The following is a 21659-nucleotide window of genomic DNA, read 5'->3' as shown; positions in this document are numbered from 1 at the left end:
TGCTGCCCAGTAAGGCTATCTTCAATGTCTCTAAAATCCTGCTTACGCCCCGTCTCCACCTTTGGATCTTACAGATTTTACTGTTAAGATCTAGGCCTGGTGAGAACAGAACTAGATATACCTTTAAGATCTTCTTTTCCGAAAGAAATATTATGGTTTGATTACATTTTAGGGTATCTGAGGAGTAAATAGAAACATATTTTGACTTAGTGGTAGATTTTCGGATTCCTTTCTCTGCATGTTTAACGAGTGGATTACTCAAATCGATGGCACCAACTAAACTGACTTTTTGCGATATAAAGAAGGGTTTTATCTGACAAAACGACACTACATGTTGTAGCTGGGACCCTTTGGATGACAAATCAGAGGAAGATTTTCAAAAAGTAAGTGAATATTTAATCGTTATTTGTGAAAGTATGAAGCCTGTGCCGGTGGAAAAAATATTTAGATTTGGGGACCCGTCCTCAAACAATCGCATGGCATGTTTTCGCTGTAATAGTTACTGTAAATCAGACAGTGCAGTTGGATTAACAAGAATTTAAGCTTTCAGCCGATATAAGACACTTATATGTACATAAATATTTAAAATCCATAATATTTATGATTATTTCTTTGAATTGCGCGCCCTCCAGTTTCACCGGAAGTATAACACCCGTCCCGCCTCCACCTCTGAGGTAGATTCGACTTTAAGATCTAGGCCTGATGAGAACAGAACTGCTACTCCTCTACTTATATTAGACCCATAAGTAAAGACGTTCTCCCCCTCCATGCCCCACACTACCTCATTACCACTATCAGTAAATACGTTCTCCCCCTCCATGCCCCACACTACCTCATTACCACTATCAGTAAATAGGTACTCCCCCTCCATGCCCCACACTACCTCATTACCACTATCAGTAAATACGTACTCATCAGACCCATCAGGACCAGACTCAGACCCATCAGGACCAGACCCCCCAGGATCAGACCCATCAGGACCAGACCCCTCAGGATCAGACCCATCAGGACTAGACCCATCAGGACCAGACCCATCAGGATCAGACCCACCAGACCCATCAGGCCCATCAGGGTCAGACCCATCAGTATCAGACCCATCAGGAACCCATCAGAACTGGACCATTGTGATTATCTTGCTGTCCCTTTTCCTTCCCTTCCTGCTGTAACGTGTACAGCGAACCTGACTGATGCTACATCGGTTGATGGCGATATCCGACAGCTTGTCAATCTCTTCCTCCATTCCTCCATCGTCGTGGAGCAGCTCCACGGAATCCAGAGTCCACCTCCCCTCACATCACCCTGCTTGTCTGTAATTACACTGGGCACATCATTCTTCGTTGTCTGTGAAACAGGCCTATCAGTTTCGGAGTCAGTGCCCTCGGTAACCACTTCCAGGAGCTCAGTCACTATCACGCCGCCCCTGAGCGCGTCACCACGGCAACCTCGGCTACATTAACATTCACAGTACAGGCAACGGAACCTTGCAATTCCGATGGTTGGGGTTGAGTCTGGACCCGGGGCAGAGGCTGAGACTGCCCCCCAAAACCCCCTGCTCAGATCTGGACACGGGGCGGAGGCTGAGACTGCCCCCGGAAACCCCATGCTCAGATCTGGACCCGGGGCGGAGGCTGAGACTGCCCCCGAAACCCCCTGCTCAGATCTGGACCCGGTGCGGAGGACGGACCCGGGGCGGAGGACGGGACACAACCCAATTCACAAATACTGACTTATGAACCACTATGAGATGGAATCAAATGAAAGTGAATGTGCTTATCAATAAACACTTATCAATAAACACTGCTTATCAATAAACACTTATCAATAAACACGTATCAATAAACACTGTAAGGTGATTAAATGTTGTGTGTTCTTATGACAGTCCCACTGCAATGTACGGTGTAACAAATTATCCTACCACACCGTAGTATGACTCCTACCACACCGTAGTATGAATCCTACCACACCATAGTATGAATCCTACCACACCGTAGTATGAATCCTACCACACAGTAGTATGAATCCTACCACACCGTAGTATGAATCCTACCACACCGTAGTATGAATCCTACCACACCGTAGTATGAATCCTACCACACAGTAGTATGAATCCTACCACACCGTAGTATGAATCCTACCACACCGTAGTATGAATCCTACCACACCGTAGTATGAATCCTACCACACCGTAGTATGAATCCTACCACACAGTAGTATGAATCCTACCACACAGTAGTATGAATCCTACCACACCGTAGTATGAATCCTACCACACCGTAGTATGAATCCTACCACACAGCAGTATGAATCCTACCACAGCGTAGTATGAATCCTACCACAGCGTAGTATGAATCCTACCACAGCGTAGTACGGCAGTGCAAATTCAGTGTCCTCCAAGGAAAATAAATCTTTGCATGCAAATCTTCTTCTGGATGTCCTGGGTTCGGGCGGCTCGCCATCCTTGTTGGAACTGAATCCATACTCAAAACCCCCTGTCCTGTTTTACAAACATGATCCCACAATATATATACACCATGAGTACCTTTCATATAACCATTAATATAGTGCTATAAACAGGATCACACAATATATATACACCATAAGTACCTTTCATATAACCATGAATATAGCGCTTCGCTTTAATCTCTTACAGGAATAAGAAACTACAACTTAGTCAAAATGCTTTACACTTTAACTACAGCACCAGAATCACGTGGACTGAACAATAACTAGCCTGGGCAATCCAGAGGACTTGACACAACTACAGCAGCATGTTGAGATAATCAGGCAGGAGATAATATATATATAGAGATAATCAGGCAGGAGATAATATATATAGAGATCATCAGGCAGGAGATAATATATATAGAGAGATAATCAGGCAGGAGATAATATATATAGAGATAATCAGGCAGGATATAATATATATAGAGACAATCAGGCAGGAGATAATAAATATAGAGATAATCAGGCAGGAGATAATATATATAGAGACAATCAGGCAGGAGATAATATATATAGAGATAATCAGGCAGGATATAATATATATAGAGATAATCAGGCAGGAGATAATATATATATAGATAATCAGGCGGGAGATAATATATATAGAGATAATCAGGCAGGAGATAATATATATAGAGAGATAATCAGGCAAGAGATAATATATATAGAGAGATCATCAGGCAGAATATAATATATATAGAGAGATAATCAGGCAGGAGATAATATATAGAGAGATAATCAGGCAGGAGATAATATATATAGAGATAATCAGGCAGGAGATAATATATATATAGATAATCAGGCAGGATATAATATATATAGAGATAATCAGGCAGGAGATAATATATATAGATAATCAGGCAGGATATAATATATATAGAGAGATCATCAGGCAGAATATAATATATATAGAGATAATCAGGCAGGAGATAATATATATAGAGATAATCAGGCAGGATATAATATATATAAAGATAATCAGGCAGGAGATAATATATACATAGAGATAATCAGGCAAGAGATAGTATATATAGAGAGATCATCAGGCAGAATATAATATATATAGAGAGATAATCAGGCAGGAGATAATATATAGAGAGATAATCAGGCAGGAGATAATATATATAGAGATAATCAGGCAGGAGATAATATATATAGAGATAATCAGGCAGGAGATAATATATATATAGATAATCAGGCAGGAGATAATATGTATAGAGATAATCAGGCAGGATATAATATATATAGAGATAATCAGGCAGGAGATAATATATATAGAGATAATCCGGCAGGAGATAATATATATAGAGATAATCAGGCAGGAGATAATATATATAGAGATAATCAGGCAGGAGATAATATATATAGAGATAATCAGGCAGGATATAATATATAGAGAGATAATCAGGCAGGAGATAATATATATAGAGATAATCAGGCAGGAGATAATATATAGAGAGATAATCAGGCAGGAGATAATATATATAGAGATAATCAGGCAGGAGATAATATATAGAGAGATAATCAGGCAAAAGATAATATATATAGAGAGATAATCAGGCAAGAGATAATATATATATAGAGATAATCAGGCAGGATATAATATATAGAGAGATAATCATGCAGGAGATAATATATATAGAGATAATCAGGCAGGAGATAATATATAGAGAGAGATAATCTGGAAGGAGATAAGACAGAAATAAGCAAAAAAAAAGGGACAGCAAACCTTCGCACCACCCACAGCACCTTCGCACCACCCTCACACCATCAAATCACACAAGAGAGCGAGAGGAGAGAAAGAGAGAGAGGAGAGAAAAAGAGAGCGACAGAGAGAGAAGAGAGAAAAACAGAGAGAAAGAGAGAGAGACAGAGGTACAAAAGAAAGATAGAGACAGAGAAAGAGAGAGAGAGACAGATATAGATAGAAAGAAAAAGCGAGAGAGAAAAAGAAAGAGAAAGAAAGAGAGATAGAGAGACAGAGCGAGAGACCGGGTGAGAGATGGAAAGAGAGAGAGAGAGAGATAGAGAGATAGAGAGATAGAGAGATAGAGAGAGAGAGAGATAGAGAGAGAGATGCTATAGATGGAAGGAATGCAGTTTGGAAACCTACCAAAAAACAATTAGGCAACAGCAAATTCAATCCCTTTTAGACAACTTCCTGGGTAAAATGTTCCACTGCAATAGTGAAGGTGTAAACTTGGCAGTAGAAAATCTTAACAGTATATTTGACCTCTCAGCTTCCCTATCAAATCTAAAAATCTCAAATAGAAAACCGAAGAAAATGAACAACAATGACAAATGGTTTGATAAAGAATGCAAAAATCTAAGAAATAAATTGAGAAACCTGTCCAACAAAAACATAGAGACCCGGAAAACCTGAGTCTACGCCTTCACTATGGTGAATCACTAAAACAATACAGAAATACACTACGGAAAAAGAAGGAACAGCACGTCAGAAATCAGCTCAATGTAATTGAAGACTCCATAGACTCTAACCAATTCTGGGAAAATTGGAAAACACTAAACAAACAACAACACGAAGAATTATCTATCCAAAATGGAGATGTATGGGTAAACCACTTCTCCAATCTTTTTGGCTCTATAACAAAGAATAAAGAGCAAAAACATATACATGATCAAATACAAATCCTAGAATCAACTATTAAAGACTACCAGAACCCACTGGATTCTCCAATTACCTTGAATGAGTTACAGGACAAAATAAAAACCCTCCAACCCAAAAAGGCCTGTGGTGTTGATGGTATCCTTAATGAAATGATCAAATATACAGACAACAAATTCCAATTGGCTATACTAAAACTCTTTAACATCGTCCTTAGCTCTGGCATCTTCCCCAATATTTGGAACCAAGGACTGATCACCCCAATCCACAAAAGTGGAGACAAATTTGACCCCAATAACTACCGTGGAATATGTGTCAACAGTAACCTTGGGAAAATCCTCTGCATTATCATTAACAGCAGACTCGTACATTTCCTCAATGAAAACAATGTACTGAGCAAATGTCAAATTGGCTTTTTACCAAATTACCGTACAACAGACCATGTATTCACCCTACACACCCTAATTGACAACCAAACAAACCAAAACAAAGGCAAAGTCTTCTCATGCTTTGTTGATTTCAAAAAAGCCTTCGACTCAATTTGGCATGAGGGTCTGCTATACAAATTGATGGAAAGTGGTGTTGGGGGTAAAACATACGACATTATAAAATCCATGTACACAAACAACAAGTGTGCGGTTAAAATTGGCAAAAAACACACACATTTCTTCACACAGGGTCGTGGGGTGAGACAGGGATGCAGCTTAAGCCCCACCCTCTTCAACATATATATCAACGAATTGGCGCGGGCACTAGAACAGTCTGCAGCACCCAGTCTCACCCTACTAGAATCCGAAGTCGAATGTCTACTGTTTGCTGATGATCTGGTGCTTCTGTCACCAACCAAGGAGGGCCTACAGCAGCACCTAGATCTTCTGCACAGATTCTGTCAGACCTGGGCCCTGACAGTAAATCTCAGTAAGACCAAAATAATGGTGTTCCAAAAAAGGTCCAGTCACCAGGACCACAAATTCCATCCGTAACTTCCACAAAGCTGTGAACGATCTGAGAGACAAGGCAAGAAGGGCCTTCTATGCCATCAAAAGGAACATAAATTTCAACATACCAATTAGGATCTGGCTAAAAATACTTGAATCAGTCATAGAGCCCATTGCCCTTTATGGTTGTGAGGTCTGGGGTCCGCTCACCAACCAAGATTTCACAAAATGGGACAAACACCAAATTGAGACTCTGCATGCAGAATTCTGCAAAAATATCCTCCGTGTACAACGTAGAACACCAAATAATGCATGCAGAGCAGAATTAGGCCGATACCCACTAATTATCAAAATCCAGAAAAGAGCCGTTAAATTCTACAACCACCTAAAAGGAAGCGATTCCCAAACCTTCCATAACAAAGCCATCACCTACAGAGAGATGAACCTGGAGAAGAGTCCCCTAAGCAAGCTGGTCCTAGGGCTCTGTTCACAAACACAAACACACCCCACAGAGCCCCAGGACAACAGCACAATTAGACCCAACCAAATCATGAGAAAACAAAAAGATAATTACTTGACACATTGGAAAGAATTAACAAAAAAACAGAGCAAACTAGAATGCTATTTGGCCCTAAACAGAGAGTACACAGTGGCAGAATACCTGACCACTGTGACTGACCCAAACTTAAGGAAAGCTTTGACTATGTACAGACTCAGTGAGCATAGCCTTGCTATTGAGAAAGGCCGCCGTAGGCAGACATGGCTCTCAAGAGAAGACAGGCTATGTGCACACTGCCCACAAAATGAGGTGGAAACTGAGCTGCACTTCCTAACCTCCTGCCCAATGTATGACCATATTAGAGAGACATATTTCCCTCAGATTACACAGATCCACAAAGAATTTGAAAACAAATCCAATTTTGATAAACTCCCATATCTACTGGGAGAAATTCCACAGTGTGCCATCACAGCAGCAAGATTTGTGACCTGTTGCCACAAGAAAAGGGCAACCAGTGAAGAACAAACACCATTGTAAATACAACCCATATTTATGCTTATTTATTTTAACTTGTGTGCTTTAACCATTTGTACATTGTTACAACACTGTGTATATATATAATATAACATTTGTAATGTCTTTATTGTTTTGAAACTTCTGTATGTGTAATGTTTACTGTTAATTTGTATTGTTTATTTCACTTTTGTATAATATCTACCTCACTTGCTTTGGCAATGTTAACACATGTTTCCCATGCCAATAAAGCCCCTTGAATTGAATTGAATTGAATTGAGAGAGATAGATAGAGAGAGAGAGAGAGAGAGAGAGAGAGAGAGAGAGAGAGAGAGAGAGAGAGAGAGAGAGAGAGAGAGAGAGAGAGAGAGAGAGAGAGAGAGAGAGAGAGAGAGAGAGAGAGAGAGAGAGAGAGAGAGAGATAGAGAGAGAGAGAGAGAGAGAGAGAGAGAGAGAGAGAGAGAGAGAGAGAGAGAGAGAGAGAGAGAGAGAGAGAGACAGAGAGAGATAGAGAGAGACAGAGAGAGAGAGAGAGAGAGAGAGAGAGAGAGAGAGAGAGAGAGAGAGAGATAGATAGAGGGAGTGGTTGATACAGTCTGGTAAGGATGAGTCAAAGTCACTCAGGTCAACTGTGAATCCATTACACTGTCCCCATGCTCCGTTGACCCCCAGTGCCAGGTCAGATACATACAAGAAACCTACACACACTGTGAATCCATCACACTGCAGGCTGAGGTCAATTTAGAGAGCTGCGTATTTCAATGCATTTCACTGTACTGTTCACACCTGCTGTATACTGTGCACATGACAAATACATGTTGATTTGCTCCGTTGACCCCTAGAAACAGCCCTGGTATAGACACATGACTCCCACATGCCTTTCTCATCTCAGAGATACCAATATAGGCAATAGAGACCGCAGGGAACACATGCAGTACTATCCAACAGGAACTTTTAAGTATCTCTTAACACGATCCTTACCCTGAGTCGTCGTCCGTACACGGTCACCTGTCCTCGGGCCTGCTCCTTACGCTGCCTCCACTCTACCAGGTTGAGTCCGTTGTCGATGGCCAGGGTTACATTCCTCTTGCTGACCGTAGGGTTGACCGTCCCGGCCAGCAGGTGGGGCTCCGTGTGCAGGGACACCTCCATACCGTTGGCCAGCACCAGACGCAGAGAGCCGTCCAGGCCGATGTAGTAACTGTTCCTCACTTGGTCTGGAGAGAAGAGGACAGAGGAGAGAGGAGAGAGGAGAGAGGAGAGAGGAGAGAGGAGAGAGGAGAGAGGAGAGAGGAGAGAGGAGAGAGGAGAGGAGAGAGGACAGAGGAGAGAGGACAGAGGACAGAGGAGAGAGGAGAGAGGAGAGAGGAGAGAGGAGAGAGGAGAGAGTACAGAGGAGAGAGGAGAGAGGAGAGGAGAGAGGACAGAGGAGAGAGGACAGAGGACAGAGGAGAGAGGAGAGAGGAGAGAGGAGAGGAGAGAGAGAGGACAGAGGAGAGAGGACAGAGGACAGAGGAGAGAGGAGAGAGGAGAGAGGAGAGAGGAGAGAGGACAGAGGAGAGAGGAGAGAGGAGAGAGGAGAGAGGACAGAGGAGAGAGGAGAGAGGACAGAGGACAGAGGAGAGAGGAGAGAGGAGAGAGGAGAGAGGACAGAGGACAGAGGACAGAGGAGAGAGGAGAGAGGAGAGAGGAGAGAGGAGAGAGGAGAGAGGAGAGAGGAGAGAGAACAGAGGACAGAGGAGAGAGGAGAGAGGAGAGAGGAGAGAGGAGAGAGGACAGAGGACAGAGGAGAGAGGACAGAGTTTGATGTGGAGACCAAAATCAACTGGTTTTGTCTAAACAATTCAGAAAGGGGTTACACTATGAACTCAGCTCTCTAAAGTTCCCACCTTATTCCTCCTAGACAGTATTCACTTCTCCTAGACAGTATTCACTTCTCCTAGACAGTATTCACTTCTCCTAGACAGTATTCACTTCTCCTAGACAGTATTCACTCCTCTGTAGGTCACTCAGGAAGTACAGTCCTACAACACCTCTATAGGTCACTCAGGAAGTACATTCCTACAACACCTCTATAGGTCACTCAGGAAGTACAGTCCTACAACACCTCTATAGGTCACTCAGGAAGTACATTCCTACAACACCTCTATAGGTCACTCAGGAAGTACAGTCCTACAACACCTCTGTAGGTCACTCAGGAAGTACATTCCTACAACACCTCTGTAGGTCACTCAGGAAGTACAGTCTTACAACACCTCTGTAGGTCACTCAGGAAGTACAGTCCTACAACACCTCTGTAGGTCACTCAGGAAGTACATTCCTACAACACCTCTGTAGGTCACTCAGGCTAAGAGGAGACGTTAGTGAAGAATATACAGTGCATTCGGAAAGTTTTCAGACTCCTTGACTTTCTCCACATTTTGTTACGTTACAGCCTTATTCTAAAATGGATGAAATTGTTTTCCCCTCATCAATTTACACACAATTCCCTTTAATGACAATACATTTTTGCTAATTTATTAAAAATAAAAACTGAAATATCACATTTACATAAATATTCAGACCCTTTACTCAGTACTTTGTTGAAGCACCTTTGGCAGCGATTACAGCCTCGGGTCATCTTGGATATGACGCTACAAGCTTAGCACACCTGTATTTGGGGATTTTCTCCCATTCTTCTCTGCAGGTCCTCTCAAGCTCTGTCAGGTTGGATGGGGAGTGTCACTGCACATCTATTTTCAGATCTCTCCAGAAATGTTTGATCGGGTTCAGGTCTGGGCTCTGGCTGGGTCACTCAAGGACATCAGAGACTTGTCCCAAAGCCACTCCTGCGTTGTCTTGGCTGTGTGCTTACGGTCGTTGTCCTGTTGGAAGGTGAACCTTCACCCCAGTCTGAGGTCCTGAGCGCTCTGGAGCAGGTTTTCATCAACGATCTCTTTGTACTTTGCTCCGTTCATCTTTCCCTCGATCCTGACTAGTCTCCCAGTCCCTGCTGCTGAAAAACATCCCCACAGCATGATGCTGCCACCTCCATACTTCACCGTAGGGATGGTGCCAGGTTTCCTCCAGACGTGACGCTTGGCATTCAGGCCAAAGAGTTCAATCTTGGTTACATCAGACCAGAGAATTTTGTTTCTCATGGTCTGAGAGTCCTTTAGGTGCCTTTTGGTAAACTCCAAGCGGCTGTGATGTGCCTTTTACTGAGGAGTGGCTTCCGTCTGGCCACTCTACCATAAAGGCCTGATTGGTGGAGTGCTGCAGAGATGGCTGTCCTTCTGGAAGGTTCTCCCATCTCCACAGAGGAACTCTGGAGCTCTGTCAGAGTGACCATCAGGTTCCCTGACCAAGGCCCTTCTCCCCCAATTGCTCAGTTTGGCCGGGCGTCCAGCTCTAGGAAGAGTCTTGGTGGTTCCAATTTCTTCCATTTAAGAATGATGGAGGCCATTGTGTTCTTGGGGACCTTCAATGCTGTATAAATGTTTTGGTACCCTTCACCAGATCTGTGCCTCGACACAATCCTGTCTCGGAGCTCTACGGACAATTCCTTCGACCTCGTGGCTTGGTTGTTGCTCTGACATGCACTGTCAACTGTGGGACCTTATATAGACAGGTGTGTGCCTTTCCAAATCATGTCCAATCATTTGTATTTACCACAGGTGGACTCCAATCAAGTTGTAGATGGATGTGAGCTCAATTTCGAGGCTCATAGCAAAGGGTCTAAATACTTATAAGGTATAAGGTATTTCTGTTTTTTATTTGTAATAAAATTACAAACATTTCTAAAAACCTGTTTTCGCTTTGTCATTATGGGGTTATTGTGTGTCGATTGCTGAAAAAATATATTTAATTCATTTTGGAATAAGACTGTAACGTACCAAAATGTGGAAAAAGTCTGAATACTTTCCCGAAGGCACTGTATGTCTGCCCCTGCACAAGGCAGTTAACCCACTGTTCCCCTGAACAAGGCAGTTAACCCACTGTTCCCCTGAACAAGGCAGTTAACCCACTGTTCCCCTGAACAAGGCAGTTAACCCACTGTTCCCCTGAACAAGGCAGTTAACCCACTGTTCCCCTGAACAAGGCAGTTAACCCACTGTTCCCCTGAACAAGGCAGTTAACCCACTGTTCCCCTGAACAAGGCAGTTAACCCACTGTTCCCCTGAACAAGGCAGTTAACCCACTGTTCCCCTGAACAGGCAGTTAACCCACTGTTCCCCTGAACAAGGCAGTTAACCCACTGTTCCCCTGAACAAGGCAGTTAACCCACTGTTCCCCTGAACAAGGCAGTTAACCCACTGTTCCCCTGAACAAGGCAGTTAACCCACTGTTCCCCTGAACAAGGCAGTTAACCCGCTGTTCCCCTGAACAAGGCAGTTAACCCACTGTTCCCCTGAACAAGGCAGTTAACCCACTGTTCCCCTGAACAAGGCAGTTAACCCGCTGTTCCCCTGAACAAGGCAGTTAACCCACTGTTCCCCTGAACAAGGCAGTTAACCCACTGTTCCCCTGAACAAGGCAGTTAACCCACTGTTCCCCTGAACAAGGCAGTTAACCCACTGTTCCCCTGAACAAGGCAGTTAACCCACTGTTCCCCTGAACAAGGCAGTTAACCCACTGTTCCCCTGAACAAGGCAGTTAACCCACTGTTCCCCTGAACAAGGCAGTTAACCCACTGTTCCCCTGAACAAGGCAGTTAACCCACTGTTCCCCTGAACAAGGCAGTTAACCCACTGTTCCCCTGAACAAGGCAGTTAACCCACTGTTCCTACGCCGTCATTGTAAATAAGAATTTGTTCTTAACTGACTTGTCGAGTTAAATTAAAATACACTGTCTGAGGCTCAAATTGCACCCTATTCCCTGTATAGCGCCCTAATTTGGACCAGAGCCCTATGGGACAATATAGGGAATAGGGAGCTGTTTAGGACACATATTATAAGAGAAGCTCTGAGGATGTATTACTCTCTGGCCTGGCCTGGTCTGGTCTGGTCTGGTCTGGTCTGGTCTGGTCTCACTCACTCACTCACTCACTCACTCACTCACTCACTCACTCACTCACTCACTCACTCACTCACTCACTCACTCACTCACTCACTCACTCACTCACTCACTCACTCACTCACTCACTCACTCACTCACTCACTCTGCCAGCTAGGCTGCAGGAAGTCAAGGTACTGTAGGATTATAGGTGCTTCACAGCATCACTCTAATGCTGAATATTCCGTTGGAGAAATCAGGAATCCGCCGCCGTTCTGAGGCTTACAGGAAGGAATGTTGAACACTGGCATTGGTAATCCAATCAAAACACAGCTAAACAGCGGAATAGAACTCACAGCTGAGTTCTGAGCCCTCCCTCGCCAGCCAGGAAGATTTAATCTAACATAATACCAGACAAAAAATGTCCTCCTTTTTATTCACACTCATCTTGTTAGCTGTCGACTCTGTTTTGGGGCGGGGCTGGGTGAAACCAGTTGAGGGGCTCAGATTAACACATGTGATCGCACACATCTCCACAAGCACACACACACGCCACACAATACATAGATGACTAAAACAAGGAACAAAGTCAGCACTGTGTGTGTGTGATTACACTGTTTTCAATTTTCAAAGCGGACACTAGTGAATTCATTAAGACTACAAGCCTCCTGTCTCCTCTCTCAGATGTCCAGCACAAGGTCATCTCAACAAAGCCGTCGCTCACCAGTCCACAACAGACAGTAGAGATTTGAGGAGAGGTCAACAACAGACAGTAGAGATGTGAGGAGAGGTCAACAACAGACAGTAGAGATGTGAGGAGAGGTCAACAACAGACAGTAGAGATCTGAGGAGAGGTCAACAACAGACAGTAGAGATCTGAGGAGAGGTCCACAACAGAGAGTAGAGATGTGAGGAGAGGTCAACAACAGACAGCAGAGATGTGAGGAGAGATCAACAACAGACAGTAGAGATGTGAGGAGAGGTCAACAACAGACAGTAGAGATGTGAGGAGAGGTCAACAACAGACAGTAGAGATGTGAGGAGAGGTCAACAACAGACAGCAGAGATCTGAGGAGAGGTCCATAACAGAGAGTAGAGATGTGAGGAGAGGTCAACAACAGACAGTAGAGATGTGAGGAGAGGTCAACAACAGACAGTAGAGATGTGAGGAGAGGTCAACAACAGACAGTAGAGATGTGAGGAGAGGTCAACAACAGACAGTAGAGATCTGAGGAGAGGTCAACAACAGACAGCAGAGATCTGAGGAGAGGTCAATAACAGACAGTAGAGATGTGAGGAGAGGTCAACAACAGACAGTAGAGATCTGAGGAGAGGTCCACAACAGAGAGTAGAGATGTGAGGAGAGGTCAACAACAGACAGCAGAGATGTGAGGAGAGATCAACAACAGACAGTAGAGATGTGAGGAGAGGTCAACAACAGACAGTAGAGATGTGAGGAGAGGTCAACAACAGACAGTAGAGATCTGAGGAGAGGTCAACAACAGACAGCAGAGATCTGAGGAGAGGTCAACAACAGACAGCAGAGATCTGAGGAGAGGTCCATAACAGAGAGTAGAGATGTGAGGAGAGGTCAACAACAGACAGTAGAGATGTGAGGAGAGGTCAACAACAGACAGTAGAGATGTGAGGAGAGGTCAACAACAGACAGTAGAGATGTGAGGAGAGGTCAACAACAGACTGTAGATATCAACAACAGATAGTAGAGATGTGAGGAGAGGTCAACAACAGACAGTAGAGATGTGAGGAGAGGTCAACAACAGACAGTAGAGATGTGAGGAGAGGTCAACAACAGACAGTAGAGATGTGAGGAGAGGTCAACAGCATACAGTAGAGATGTGAGGAGAGGTCAACAACAGACAGTAGAGATGTGAGGAGAGGTCCATAACAGACAGTAGAGATGTGAGGAGAGGTCAACAACAGACAGTAGATATGTGATGAGAGGTCAACAACAGACAGTAGAGATGTGAGGAGAGGTCAACAACAGACAGTAGAGATGTGAGGAGAGGTCAACAACAGACAGTAGAGATGTGAGGAGAGGTCAACAGCATACAGCAGAGATCTGAGGAGAGGTCAACAACAGACAGTAGAGATGTGAGGAGAGGTCAACAACAGACAGTAGAGATGTGAGGAGAGGTCAACAACAGACTGTAGAGATCAACAACAGATAGTAGAGATGTGAGGAGAGGTCAACAACAGACAGTAGAGATGTGAGGAGAGATCAACAACAGACAGTAGATATGTGAGGAGAGGTCAACAACAGACAGTAGAGATGTGAGGAGAGGTCAACAACAGACAGTAGAGATGTGAGGAGAGGTCAACAACAGACAGTAGAGATGTGAGGAGAGGTCCATAACAGACAGTAGAGATGTGAGGAGAGGTCAACAACAGACAGTAGATATGTGATGAGAGGTCAACAACAGACAGTAGAGATGTGAGGAGAGGTCAACAACAGACAGTAGAGATGTGAGGAGAGATCAACAACAGACAGTAGAGATGTGAGGAGAGGTCAACAGCAGACAGTAGAGATGTGAGGAGAGGTCAACAACATACCGTAGAGATGTGAGGAGAGGTCAACAACATACCGTAGAGATGTGAGGAGAGGTCAACAACAGACATTAGAGATGTGAGGAGAGGTCAACAGCAGAGATGTGAGGAGAGGTCAACAACAGAGTTGTGAGGAGAGGTCAACAACAGAGATGTGAGGAGAGGTCGACAACAGAGATGTGAGGAGAGGTCAACAACAGACAGTAGAGATCTGAGAGGTGTGTGGACCACTATAGATGCATATCTGTGTTTCTCCGATACATTGGTGCAGCTGGGTTCCGGGTTTAAGCGGGTCTTAAGAAGCGCGGCTTGGCGGGTCATGTTTCAGAGGACGCATGACTCGACCTTCACCTCTCCTGAGCCCGTCGGGGAGTTGCAGCCATGAGACAAGATCGAAACTGGATCGCAATTGGATATCACGAAATTGTGGAGAAAATGGGTTCAAATTACAACAACAAAAAAGAAACACAGTGGTTGTTGACCACGCAGCGAACATGGGGTTGGCGTCTCTTCTTTAACACAGCACTCTCTGGGAGCGATGGAATCGAGTGTGTGTGTGTGTGTGTGTGTGTGTGTGTGTGTGTGTGTGTGTGTGTGTGTGTGTGTGTGTGTGTGTGTGTGTGTGTGTGTGTGTGTGTGTGTGTGTGTGTGTGTGTGTGTGTGTGTGTGTGTGTGTGTGTGTGGCAGAATATTTTTTTTAAATCAAACATTAGCGGTGGAAAAATCTTTACAGTCTCTTAGAACGTGAAACGGGGCTGGAGAGTTCAAAGCTATCAATCGGTAATCAATACGCCCGTTGGTCAGGCGCAAAATACGACATTAAAACGCCACAGTACGCAAGGTTAAATCTCAAATTACACCTTGTGCCCCACATATCCCTACTTTATCCCCAGGGCCAATAGGGATTAGGATGCTGTTTGGAACACACCCCATTAAACATTAGAGTTCCTGACATCAGCCACACCTTCTGTCCAGTTCTGACTGATTGGATTTCCTAAACACAAGCTTTCACTTCTTGGCTGACAAAAACTGTGTTTATGGCTAAAGTTTGGAGACGTAAAATCTATATTTTTGCTGCTTTCATACGTGTGAGTGGGAGGTCTGCTCAGAATAGGAGCTGAGAGCAGGAACAACAAATGTATTGATTTATTAGAGCCAGGGATCTTGGATGAGGGTGGGGGCCGCAAAAAAAAACTGAACTCATCGCAACGGTGCAGTATTAAAGCAAGTTTGTTGCAATTCTACACATTTTGCCATGGGGCGGGGCAAATATGTAGCACTTTATTACTAATTTCATGCAATTCTACACATTCTGCCATGGGGCGGAGAGATTACTACAAGTTTAGATAGCTGGCTAGACTAACTACCAATCTAAAACATGAGTGACTGTCAGTGACTGACATAACAAGAGAAAAACGGATGATGCACAACGACAACACACCAGGCTGAGACACCAGGCTGAGACACCAGGCTGAGACACCAGGATGAGACACCAGGCTGAGACACCAGGCTGAGACACCAGGCTGAGACACCAGGCTGAGACACCAGGCTGAGACACCAGGCTGAGACACCAGGCTGAGACACCAGGCTGAGACACTAAGCTGAGACACCAGGCTGAGACACCAGGCTGAGACACCAGGCTGAGACACCAGGCTGAGACACCAGGCTGAGACACCAGGCTGAGACACCAGGCTGAGACACCAGGATGAGACACTAAGCTGAGACACCAGGCTGAGACACCAGGCTGAGACACCAGGATGAGACACTAAGCTGAGACACTAAGCTGAGACACCAGGCTGAGACACTAAGCTGAGACACCAGGCTGAGACACTAAGCTGAGACACCAGGCTGAGACACCAGGCTGAGACACCAAGCTGAGACACCAGGCTGAGACACCAGGATGAGACACTAAGCTGAGACACCAGGCTGAGACACCAGGCTGAGACACCAGGCTGAGACACCAGGCTGAGACACCAGGCTGAGACACCAGGATGAGACACCAGGCTGAGACACCAGGCTGAGACACCAGGCTGAGACACCAGGCTGAGACACTAAGCTGAGACACCAGGCTGAGACACCAGGATGAGACACTAAGCTGAGACACCAGGCTGAGACACCAGGCTGAGACACCAGGCTGAGACACCAGGCTGAGACACCAGGCTGAGACACCAGGCTGAGACACCAGGCTGAGACACCAGGCTGAGTTCCTGAAGACTGGGACACCAGGCTGAGACACCAGGCTGAGACACCAGGCTGAGACACTAAGCTGAGACACCAGGCTGAGACACCAGGCTGAGACACCAGGCTGAGACACCAGGCTGAGACACCAGGCTGAGACACCAGGCTGAGACACCAGGATGAGACACTAAGCTGAGACACCAGGCTGAGACACCAGGCTGAGACACCAGGCTGAGACACCAGGCTGAGACACCAGGCTGAGTTCCTGAAGACTGGGACACCAGGCTGAGACACCAGGCTGAGACACCAGGCTGAGACACCAAGCTGAGACACCAGGCTGAGTTCCTGAAGACTGGGACACCAGGCTGAGACACCAGGCTGAGACACCAGGCTGAGACACCAGGCTTAGACACCAGGCTGAGACACCAGGCTGAGACACCAGGCTGAGACACCAGGCTGAGACACCAGGCTGAGACACCAGGCTGAGACACCAGGCTGAGACACCAGGCTGAGACACCAGGCTGAGACACTAAGCTGAGACACCAGGCTGAGACACCAGGATGAGACACTAAGCTGAGACACCAGGCTGAGACACCAGGCTGAGACACCAGGCTGAGACACCAGGCTGAGACACCAGGCTGAGACACCAGGCTGAGACACCAGGCTGAGACACCAGGCTGAGTTCCTGAAGACTGGGACACCAGGCTGAGACACCAGGCTGAGACACCAGGCTGAGACACCAGGCTGAGACACCAGGCTGAGTTCCTGAAGACTGGGACACCAGGCTGAGACACCAGGCTGAGACACCAGGCTGAGACACCAGGCTGAGACACCAGGCTGAGACACCAGGCTGAGACACCAGGCTGAGACACCAGGCTGAGACACCAGGCTGAGACACCAGGCTGAGACACCAGGCTGAGACACCAGGCTGAGACACTAAGCTGAGACACCAGGCTGAGACACCAGGATGAGACACTAAGCTGAGACACCAGGCTGAGACACCAGGCTGAGACACCAGGCTGAGACACCAGGCTGAGACACCAGGCTGAGACACCAGGCTGAGACACCAGGCTGAGACACCAGGCTGAGACACCAGGCTGAGACACCAGGCTGAGACACCAGGCTGAGACACCAGGCTGAGACACCAGGCTGAGACACCAGGCTGAGACACTAAGCTGAGACACCAGGCTGAGACACCAGGATGAGACACTAAGCTGAGACACCAGGCTGAGACACCAGGCTGAGACACCAGGCTGAGACACCAGGCTGAGACACCAGGCTGAGACACCAGGCTGAGACACCAGGCTGAGACACCAGGCTGAGTTCCTGAAGACTGGGACACCAGGCTGAGACACCAGGCTGAGACACCAGGCTGAGACACCAGGCTGAGACACCAGGCTGAGTTCCTGAAGACTGGGACACCAGGCTGAGACACCAGGCTGAGACACCAGGCTGAGACACCAGGCTGAGACACCAGGCTGAGACACCAGGCTGAGACACCAGGCTGAGACACCAGGCTGAGACACCAGGCTGAGACACCAGGCTGAGACACCAGGCTGAGACACCAGGCTGAGACACTAAGCTGAGACACCAGGCTGAGACACCAGGATGAGACACTAAGCTGAGACACCAGGCTGAGACACCAGGCTGAGACACCAGGCTGAGACACCAGGCTGAGACACCAGGCTGAGACACCAGGCTGAGACACCAGGCTGAGACACCAGGCTGAGACACCAGGCTGAGTTCCTGAAGACTGGGACATTTATCCCAGATACCGGCAGATGTCCATCCCTGATCTGAACATAATGATACATCAACAACAGGATCCTAAATCAACCTGTACTGAGGAAGACATCCCCATCACCATCACCATCATCACTATTATCAACCTGTACTGAAGAAGATATCATCACCATCATCATCATCACTATTATCAACCTGTACTGAAGAAGATATCATCACCATCATCATCATCACTATTATCAACCTGTACTGAGGAAGACATCCCCATCACCATCACCATCATCACTATTATCAACCGGTAGTGAAGAAGACATCATCACCATCATCATCATCACTATTATCAACCTGTACTGAAGAAGATATCATCACCATCATCATCATCACTATTATCAACCTGTACTGAGGAAGACATCCCCATCACCATCACCATCATCACTATTATCAACCTGTACTGAGGAAGACATCACCATCATCATCATCACTATTATCAACCTGTACTGAAGAAGATATCATCACCATCATCATCATCACTATTATCAACCTGTACTGAGGAAGACATCCCCATCATCATCACCATCATCACTATTATCAACCGGTAGTGAAGAAGACATCATCACCATCATCATCATCACTATTATCAACCTGTACTGAAGAAGATATCATCACCATCATCATCATCACTATTATCAACCGGTAGTGAAGAAGACATCACCATCATCATCATCACTATTATCAAAGTAAAGAAATTGTGTCTAGGCTTTAGTCTAAGTAATTTAGTACCTTTGGTCACATGGTCCAGGACATGTAATAACGTAACTCTAGCTGTGTATAAAGGACTATTCTGTTAACAAAACAAATAACTAAGAGCTATTAAGACAAATGACTATCATTGAAACATGTTGATAGAGAGAAGTACAGGATACTCCTCAAATGTTTTTCCCTCTCACACTAAACTGTGACTGTAAACTCTTATGGCTGACCCCCTTTCTCTTCAGTACAACGTTTCATTCCATTCCAATACAGCTGATTGAACAGAACAGCTAACTCACCCTGCATGAGCATGTAGAAGGTTCCCGAGGCAGACAGGTTGGTGGTGATGGTGATGTCTTCCTTGCTGGAGCCCTCTGACTGCACCCTGACGGAGCTGTCTGTGTCTGTACGGTAGCTGCTAACCCGGCCAGTAGGGTAGGTCACGTTGGTCAGACGGCCATAGCTGTCATACCTGAGGACAGAAGAGACAGGAGAATAGAATACTCCTTAGTAAGGCAGGTCAGACAGGAGGACGGTAGAATATAATAGTCCTTAGCAGTTCGTTCCAGTCATTGGCAGCAGAGAACTGGAAGGAAAGGCGGCCAAAGGGGGAATAGGCTTTGGGGATGACCAGTGAGATATACCTGCTGGAGAACGTGCTACGGGTGGGTGCTGCTATGGTGACTAGTGAGCTGAGATAAGGCGGGGCTTTACCTAGCGTAACAGTGGTAGGCTAGGCAGTCCTCTCTACATAACAGTGGTAGGCTAGACAGTCCTCTCTACATAACAGTGGTAGGCTAGACAGTCCTCTCTACATAACAGTGGTAGGCTAGGGAGTCCTCTCTACATAACAGTGGTAGGATAGGCAGTCCTCTCTACATAACAGTGGTAGGATCGACAGTCCTCTCTACATAACAGTGGTAGGATAGACAGTCCTCTCTACATAACAGTGGTAGGATAGACAGTCCTCTCTACATAACAGTGGTAGGATCGACAGTCCTCTCTACATAACAGTGGTAGGATAGACAGTCCTCTCTACATAACAGTGGTAGGCTAGGCAGTCCTCTCTACATAACAGTGGTAGGATAGGCAGTCCTCTCTACATAACAGTGGTAGGATCGACAGTCCTCTCTACATAACAGTGGTAGGATAGACAGTCCTCTCTACATAACAGTGGTAGGATAGACAGTCCTCTCTACATAACAGTGGTAGGATCGACAGTCCTCTCTACATAACAGTGGTAGGATAGACAGTCCTCTCTACATAACAGTGGTAGGATCGACAGTCCTCTCTACATAACAGTGGTAGGATAGACAGTCCTCTCTACATAACAGTGGTAGGATCGACAGTCCTCTCTACATAACAGTGGTAGGATAGACAGTCCTCTCTACATAACAGTGGTAGGATCGACAGTCCTCTCTACATAACAGTGGTAGGATAGACAGTCCTCTCTACATAACAGTGGTAGGATCGACAGTCCTCTCTACATAACAGTGGTAGGCTAGGCAGTCCTCTCTACATAACAGTGGTAGGATCGACAGTCCTCTCTACATAACAGTGGTAGGCTAGACAGTCCTCTCTACATAACAGTGGTAGGATAGACAGTCCTCTCTACATAACAGTGGTAGGCTAGACAGTCCTCTCTACATAACAGTGGTAGGATAGACAGTCCTCTCTACATAACAGTGGTAGGATAGACAGTCCTCTCTACATAACAGTGGTAGGATCGACAGTCCTCTCTACATAACAGTGGTAGGCTAGACAGTCCTCTCTACATAACAGTGGTAGGATAGACAGTCCTCTCTACATAACAGTGGTAGGCTAGACAGTCCTCTCTACATAACAGTGGTAGGCTAGGCAGTCCTCTCTACATAACAGTGGTAGGCTAGGCAGTCCTCTCTACATAACAGTGGTAGGATAGACAGTCCTCTCTACATAACAATGGTAGGCTAGACAGTCCTCTCTACATAACAGTGGTAGGCTAGACAGTCCTCTCTACATAACAGTGGTAGGCTAGGCAGTCCTCTCTACATAACAGTGGTAGGATAGACAGTCCTCTCTACATAACAGTGGTAGGATAGACAGTCCTCTCTACATAACAGTGGTAGGATCGACAGTCCTCTCTACATAACAGTGGTAGGCTAGACAGTCCTCTCTACATAACAGTGGTAGGATAGACAGTCCTCTCTACATAACAGTGGTAGGCTAGACAGTCCTCTCTACATAACAGTGGTAGGATAGACAGTCCTCTCTACATAACAGTGGTAGGATAGACAGTCCTCTCTACATAACAGTGGTAGGATCGACAGTCCTCTCTACATAACAGTGGTAGGCTAGACAGTCCTCTCTACATAACAGTGGTAGGATAGA

The 21659-nt window shown here is 45.8% G+C and overlaps 1 protein-coding gene across 1 annotated transcript in view; it reads right to left on the bottom strand.

Moving 5' to 3' along the window:
• The window catches only part of LOC139548337 (teneurin-4), a gene marked incomplete at its 5' end in the record, with an annotated part of 289854 nt that overhangs the window by 75117 nt on the left and 193078 nt on the right, over window positions 1–21659 (bottom strand). Inside the window, 2 exon segments of the mRNA XM_071357954.1 lie at window positions 8060–8295; window positions 19589–19761. Coding sequence (XP_071214055.1) covers window positions 8060–8295; window positions 19589–19761 — 409 coding nt within the window.

Source organism: Salvelinus alpinus, chromosome 21 (assembly GCF_045679555.1).
Source record: "Salvelinus alpinus chromosome 21, SLU_Salpinus.1, whole genome shotgun sequence".
NCBI classification, from domain to species: Eukaryota; Metazoa; Chordata; class Actinopteri; order Salmoniformes; family Salmonidae; genus Salvelinus; species Salvelinus alpinus.
The sequence above is the reverse complement of the archived record's forward strand: the minus strand, read 5'-3'. Positions and strand labels throughout refer to the sequence as shown.